Source organism: Pteropus vampyrus, unplaced genomic scaffold, assembly GCF_000151845.1.
Source record: "Pteropus vampyrus isolate Shadow unplaced genomic scaffold, Pvam_2.0 Scaffold23, whole genome shotgun sequence".
NCBI lineage: Eukaryota > Metazoa > Chordata > Mammalia > Chiroptera > Pteropodidae > Pteropus > Pteropus vampyrus.
The window spans coordinates 53,221-60,924 of record NW_011888804.1 but is presented as its reverse complement, the minus strand read 5'-3'; the positions used below and the strand labels follow the sequence as shown (position 1 = coordinate 60,924).

The following is a 7,704-nucleotide window of genomic DNA, read 5'->3' as shown; positions in this document are numbered from 1 at the left end:
TTTTGGGGGGAGCTGCCGGACTCTTCCGCACCAGCGTTTCGTTTGCACCAACAGTGCTCAGTGCTCCGGTCTCTGCACCCCGATACTTGCCGTCGTCTTCTTGTTTCCCTTTAGTGACGGTCACCTCGATGCGTACGAAGGACTCATTTTTTTTAAAAGAACTTTTTTATTCCTGAAGAGTAGAGTCGTGACGAGAAATGCAGGGGTAGCTTTGGTTCTGTGACAACCTTCACGTTCAAGGCGCTGACTGCACTGTTTCGGCTCTCGTCAGAGTGGCTACACGCTCGTGAGGAGAGACAGCGAGGAAGAAATGTCCTTGCTGGGCAGCCACGACATCGAAGAGGGGGGTAACCAGATGGACGACGGCTGCAGAGAAGCCAGGTGTGAAGAGGTAATGTCTCCACTTACTGCTGACAAATTAGACAAGTGACCCAGGCTTCAGAGAGATAAGAATGATGATAATCTTAGGGAAAAACAAAGAATTGGGGTGGGCCAAGGCCCAGAGGCCACCGCAAGGGGAAGGTGTCTTCAGACCAAAAGACAAAGCAGGCACCTCTGTAGGCCGTAGCGGGGTTTGTCATGGCGCAGTTTACTCGGGAAGACTGGGTCGGAGCAGACAGATGACCCCCCGGTTCTGCGCAGACGACTCTCCGCCAACAGACCCGTTACGGGACTTTTTTTGTAGCATCACTCGGGTACTAATGATTGACAAGACAAAGGGACAAAGAATGCAGTCCACGCTGGGGGTCGTACCCCCCGGCGGCCTTGTGGCGGGTGATCGCTTGTAGTCAGCACTGTCACCCGTCTGATCTTCACCTCCATCCTCGTGCCTGTCTGTCTGTTACAGACGAAAATACTTATGGTGGCATTTTGGGGAGCACGGGTAATCGTCAGCTAGAAAGTTCCGATAGGCTTGCTTAGGACAGCGAGGTTGGTCACAGCGTGGAACTTAAATCTGAGACACAGAGACGGAGTTGGTTTCGTTCACGTCCGCCTCTACATAGGTAGTGAGCACGCCCTGGCGTACACAGATGTGCAGTTACAATGGTGCACACCTGAAATTTATATAATGTTACTAATCAGGGTTACTGCGGTGCATTTAATCTCCAAACACGGCCACGCTGGGGGTTGGGGCTTCAACGTACAAACTTGGGGGAGCACAGTTCAGCCCATAACAGCTGTGGCTCGGGGTGCAGGGTTAGACGGGGAGAAGCAGAGCCCGCAGCGGCGGGAGGCACAGTCCTGGGCCCACGACAGCACGTCCGCCATGCCAGTCAGCGCCGTTTTCTCAGAAACCATCTTGGCTTTCCAACGAGGACCAAACACAGTTGCTCACGATCAGCATTTTAGAATGGTCGTGTGGCCTTGTCCCTCCCGGGACCCCCTTTCGCAACTTCCCCGTGTTGAGTCGTGTTTAGGACGCGCTCATCTGTGAAGCACGCGCCTTCTTCCGTAGCCGTCTGACCGGAGCGTGGCAAGCGCCTGTCTTCCATTGACGTTTTGCACTCGCTGGGGCTGGCTCGGGTCGTGGCGGGCCGCCCGCGTGCGTCGCAGTCCTAGTCCAGACCCTCGGTGTATGTGCGAGGAGCGGAGGCTGGGGTGCAAGGGCTGGCCGACCCTAGGTCGTGTGGCCGGTCACATCTTGTGATCCAGTGTTCCTCAAACCCCAGCGTAGCGTCTTCCTGCCGATATTCCAGAAGCCAGTCCTTTCACCATAATCCTGAACGGGGACAGACGTGTGACGTGTGGAAGTGTGCGTGTAATATACCGAGTCTAACCCGTGCCATGTAATCTCTCCCTCAGTTTAATTTTGGAGAAATATTAATGACCCAAGTAATTCATTCCATCGAGTACTGTCTGGGCTGCGTCTCCAACACCGCGTCGTACCTGCGGCTCTGGGCGCTGAGCCTGGCTCACGCACGTAAGTGTTCGCCTCGTCCCGCAGTTCCCCAAACTCTGCTGAGACGCCCCGGCACCACGCTCAACTCACGGGGACACTTTAATGTGCGAGGGAGACTCAGCCCATCTTTCAGAGGCGGGGTGAGCTGGCCCTGAGCGTCGTCTGGATGTGAGCGCTTGGTGCGGGCGTCTCCTGGGTGGTTCCTTTGGCCTGGAGGTGCTGTCAGGGAACCGGGTACGGGGGCTTGGGGAACGGGGAAGGCTTGGAGCCTCTGGCACAGACGCCGTCGCCCTCCGCCATTACCGTTACCGTTCTCGTCATTGCTTTATTCGGCCCTGTCTTACCGAGTGCGACTATCCACTTACGTCACGCAAGTCCTAAAAACCGTGCCGGTGACTAGTTTTGATGACAGGCAGCAGTCCCTTTGCATAGTTCTGATAACGCACGAATTTCAGTTATCACGGTTTAAATAACACCAGTTCCCCGAAAACGTGTTTCGAATTTCAGTTAGCACAGTATAAACATAAGGGACAAGCTTCACCGCGAGCTCTTGAGCTCACAGATCACTACGTAAGTAACACACGTGCGCTTCGTGATCAGTGGCCTGTCACCCCACTCCTTTCGAAGTCTGTCGGTGGCTGATTGGGCCCTGCGCCTCTGGTCACAGACAGCAAGGCGCACGGTGGCCTCGCCTCCTTGTGGGCCAGCGATAAGCCCACACGACGTTTAATAAAAATGGATGCTCGAACGAGGGAATCGGCCAACAAAGGTAAAGTGCAGCCAAGTGCAAGCGAGATGGGAACTGTGGACGGCGATGGAGAGCTGGCTGATGCGGGCCGGGATGGGCGCTGCCCTTTCAGACACCGAGCCAGCCGCCAGGGGACCGTGCGGGGCACGTCTGTTCACGTAAATGAGGAAAGCAGTTTGACGACAAAGATGCAAATGCCCCAGCGGAAGCGATGCCCTGGGAACTCCAGGAGACGAGGGTGCAGGGGACACCGTGTTGGAAGCTGGTCCAAACCTAGAACAGGGTGTGACAGTTTGCCGAGTGTGAGAAAAGATGCTCGCTTTACGTCAAGGTGCCCAGCTTGCCCCAGTTACACGAGAGGAAGGCAAGCAATGTTTTGAAAAAAGTTTTTATTTTTTGTTTTTCTTTTTTTTTACAGAAAAAGCAATTTAATGCTCAGTGTTTCTAACATTTTAAAAATAGATTTACTATTTTTTTTTCATTTTCCTATGTACTTATAACCAGCAATGTGTTTTTAATGTTTTGACAATCATTTTTAAAGGTCCCAGAACAATCGTAACTTTTTTCCATTGATTATTAAGGCTGCTTTGGATGGCTTGAATTGCACGGTCATTTTTATGCTCTGCATAGTTGTGCAAAGACTGCCTATACTTGTGAAAACCCCCAAATGACAGAGATTTTTTAAAATATATGACACTGATATTTTTATAAGCATAGCCAAAGGTTTGGAATTTTATGGCTGGGAGAAGACCCTGTGGTCTGTCAGCTTCGTTTTACAGAGAAGGGGTCAGCAGCCCAGAGCAGGTTGGTGCTGACACAGGGACACTCAGTCAGTTACGACACAGCCCGGACTGGACGCCCAGCTCCCGCCTTCCTGGCCTAGGGCCGCGTCGGGACAGCGCCAGCCCCACTGCAGGATCTCCCATGGGGAGGCAGGGCCCTGGTTTTCCCGGCATGCCGGCTCTTCCTAGTGTTCGAGACGGTCAAGGAGCTGGTTACCGCCTACACGAGCAGGTCACGCATGTTGTCGTGTAGGCGGGGGGTGTTATTTCATGGATGGTGACTCGGAATTGTCAGAAGGGAGCCCAGTGCAGCTGCTAGTTCAGGTGGCTCACTGCCCACGGCCGGGAGCCGACCGCTGAACGGTTCCTTTGCAGAGCTGTCCGACGTCCTGTGGGCCATGCTGATGCGTGTGGGCCTCCGGGTGGACACGACCTTCGGAGTCCTGCTGCTGCTCCCGGTCACCGCTCTCTTTGCGGCTCTGACCATTCTCATCCTTTTGATCATGGAAGGGCTTTCTGCATTTCTTCACGCCATACGCCTCCATTGGTGAGCTTGAAATTCAGCTTTGGAACTATTAAAAACCTAATCCCCTCCCCAAACATGCGTGTATCTGCATGTATCTAACCCAGACGAAAATCTAGTGCTTCATTAGGCTGGTTCTTCTCTTCCCAGCAGTGGGCTGTGTGTTCAGATGCCCTGAGTTATAATCGTATTTTGTTTCTGAACTGTTCTCACTGACACGTGAAAACGAGTTTATGCTTCCTGAATAATTATGTATGTTTCATGCTTTCAGTTCCCTTTGGGTTTCACATTGCTTTATCCTATAAAATACTCCATGCATATTTCTAAAAGGTTTGTAGCATGTACCAGATTCCTTGTCTGCGTTTCTGGTTGCCAAGATGTAGAGAGGGGGTCTTCACACCTGTGTGTGTGTGCGGTGTGTGGGGTGGTGTGATGCACTAGCATCGCAGGCTGAGAGAGCCAACACGTGTATGTGGATTTCATCTAAGTAGAAATATTAGTGCCAAGAGCATGTATGGGATGAAGCAGCTTCAGCACTAGAACTGTTTTGTTTTGTTTTTAACTTATGCATGTTTTAAGAAACAGGAAATGTTATTCACAATCTTTCATTAATACACGGAATTTTTTTTTTCTAGGGTGGAATTTCAGAACAAATTCTACGTTGGTGCAGGCACCAAATTTGTTCCTTTCTCATTTAGACTGCTTTCATCGAAGTTCAATGACGACATGGCATGATCGTATTGCCGTATCCCGCAGACTTTCGGATTTCTGGAGAATTATCATGTTTTAGAATTTTACTTATGTCAAATTTCCGATAGAAAAAATTCTGTCCTCATAGATTGCCTTATGATATAGCCAAATCTGTAAGATATACCTCTTCTTCCTGTTAAATATTTTGTAAAGTTTATCAATTTCACATCTGTTTATTTCAGTTTTTATGATGAGCAAATATAAGTTAATGCCAAAAGTTATGTTAAAGTTATTTTTTAAAATATAGGTTGGGGGGAGAGAAGCCAGTTTCGAATGGCTAATTGAAAATGGTCTTAGATAGTTGATCCCTTTTCACCTTGTTAAAAAAAAACAGAGTTATTCTGTCACCTGAAGTTGTCAGGTAATATTTTCAACAGCTGAAGCATAGTTGAAAAAAAATTTTAATGACGGATAATCAAAAGATTTATATTTATTCTGCGTGATCGAAAGTATGCAAACTTTTTTTTACTGTTTGCCGCCTCTAATTATAAGTAGGAGATGGTTTCAGTGATTTTGTCTTGTTTTAATAATTGGGGGAAATGGGATAAAATAACATACAACAAATGGTTATCCCACTTGTATATTTTTTTTAAAGACTCTTATCCTGTTATCCGTACATAAAAGCAATTATGATAATTTTATGTTTGGAAAGAAATTGTATACTGAGCCTTAAAATCAAGTGTGACTCTAGAAGATGCAATATGGATATAATTTGAACTTAAGTGACCAGCTTGGCTGACATTACTGAGCCAAAAGGGTTTTTTACTGAGTGAAAGAAGGTGAAAAGTAGTATTTTGTATATTTTTATAACAAAATATAAATTAGATATTTTCCCATGAAGAAATTACACCTATCTTTGAGACTAGTATAATTATAATTTTTTACTTTCAGACTAATTTTAAATAAAGGTCTGATAAAAGCATTGAGTTCATTTAAACTTTCAAACCCTATTTAGCTCAGTTGAAAACTAATTCTTAGCCATTTATAGTCTTTAGTTGAAATTCATTTATTCACTTGACATTTAGTTTTGAATACATTTGAGTCACTCCCATTGAACATTTTGACCTGTACTTTTTGTAAATTATGTTCGTTTTTCATATTTCACTATAAATGACTTTAATTATTTTCAAAAAGAAATCTGCAGTATTTTCACTGTCTCGCATTTTGAGTAACACATTTAAGACTCGTTTGTCACCATATTCCCTCACCCTGGCTAATGGTAGAGGGTTTGGAATTTTCTTTACGAGTAAAGATTGTTGTGGCACTGATTTCAAACGTATGTTTTCAGGTAACTCCATGGCCCGTTTGCCGAGACATGACATAACTGTGACATTTTAACGTTATTAAACTTTTTCATTGTAGTGATGGTTTCACACTGCCCCTCCACGAGATGTTACCCAAAGCCAGTTTGGAATTACTGGGTTTCGTCTTTCATATTAAAATATCAAACAAAATGATGCTGATGACACTCTTGAAAATGATTCTGTTAAGTTTCCCCAGAAAGGCGTAAAGTTGGGCCCTTTATTTGGGTGAATATGAAATATGATAATACCATTCAGGTTTCAGACTTATCCCTCACAAGTTGTCATTTTTTTTTTATTCCAAGGATCTGCTGTAATAAAATGGTAACTAATTAATTCCTAGGAAACCCATGATTCTTGGACACTGTTTACTGATTAGTAAACAAGAAACATACAGTATCTGCTGGAATTCTTTACTGCCCCCATTGCTAATTGTCATGAGGGCCACTTTTTAATTTTAATTAACATTTCTTATCCAAGAGTGATCATTTTTCAACTGAAACCTATGTAGAATGTAATTATATATATATATACACATATATAAACCAAATTAATAGTCCTAACTTTTCTGAAAGAACTCTAGAAATATAGTTTGATGGTGTCCTTTAGGCCCCAGGGGAAATTTTCTTTATAAAGCTATTGGTTCCAATGTCATGTCATAAGAGTAGTTGCTTTGTTTTAAGCTATTTGGTGAAACTATTACGTGTACAGTTTTTAAGACTTTATTCCCTTAATAGCAGATATCCAGAGAAAAAATGGTCAGTTGTCTGGATGATGCTAAACATCTGTTTACATTCCTAAAGATAAACGTTTTCCAGTTTTCATTCAGGTGTTCATTCTCTGTTAATGGAGTCCTAAAATAAAAACCCAAGGAATTTCTTCAGTAAAATAGAACTTGATTTCATCCCGCAAGGGTGAACAACACGCTTGTGGTAACGTAGTCACGATCACTTTAAGGAGTGCAGAGGTGTTCCCCGTGGACTTTTCGTTTATTGTGGATACGATGAAAAGCCTCGCTTTGCACTGAATGCCGCTCTGTCCTCATTTCTGGAGTGGGTATTTCTATAATAAAATTCTGGTCTCCATTTTCAATCTGTAATAGTTTAATAAGGCATTGAACATCTATAGGTAGCTCTTAACGGACACTTTAGGACCCTGTTCGTTTTGGAAAACAACAAAAATAACTTCAACAACTGCTCTGCAGTCTGCATTTAAGAACGATAAATTTCTTGATTAAAATTTTAAAGCCACGTTTGCTTGCACGCCGTCTGGTGTACGTACCTCCAGCAAGATTACTGAGATACTGAGAGGCCGAAAATAGGCTGTTCAAGAGTAGTAGTTTTCCACCTGGCCAGGCCATTAATGCTGAGCTTTGGTTTAGAATTTTAAGAAATACTTAGAACATTCCACTTGTCTGTTGAGGGGAAAATCCAATAAGAAGGCCAGCCAGTTTCTTGGGGTCAGCCCAGAAATCTAGGGGCTCAATTCCGAGGGCAAACGACAGTGAACAGGTTAAAGCTCCCCAAATGCATGAAAGGACAAATTTGCATCTTCCTTATCAGTATTGAACTTTTTACTAATGAAAAATAAATATGTCTATATTTCTAAAACGTGAGTGTTTTGTTTGTTATTCCCTGGCTGGGCTGGAAAGCCACAGCACTCAGCCCCTTGGTGATCCCGGGGGAATTTGTCCCCGCTTC

At 45.0% G+C, this 7,704-nt stretch overlaps 1 protein-coding gene across 2 annotated transcripts in view; it reads left to right on the top strand.

The window, feature by feature from the left end:
- ATP6V0A2 (ATPase H+ transporting V0 subunit a2) overlaps window positions 1-7,611 on the top strand; it is a 15,537-nt gene extending 7,926 nt beyond the window's left edge. Inside the window, exons 9-11 of one of the 2 annotated variants that reach the window (XM_023528166.1) lie at window positions 1,804-1,921; window positions 3,806-3,977; window positions 4,589-7,611. In XM_023528166.1, the coding sequence (XP_023383934.1) occupies window positions 1,804-1,921; window positions 3,806-3,977; window positions 4,589-4,688 (390 nt within the window). In that variant the 3' untranslated portion in view covers window positions 4,689-7,611. The remainder of the gene's footprint in view (window positions 1-1,803; window positions 1,922-3,805; window positions 3,978-4,588) is intronic. The other variant, XM_023528167.1, reaches the window with a different exon arrangement.
- The last annotated feature ends 93 nt before the right edge of the window (window positions 7,612-7,704 follow it).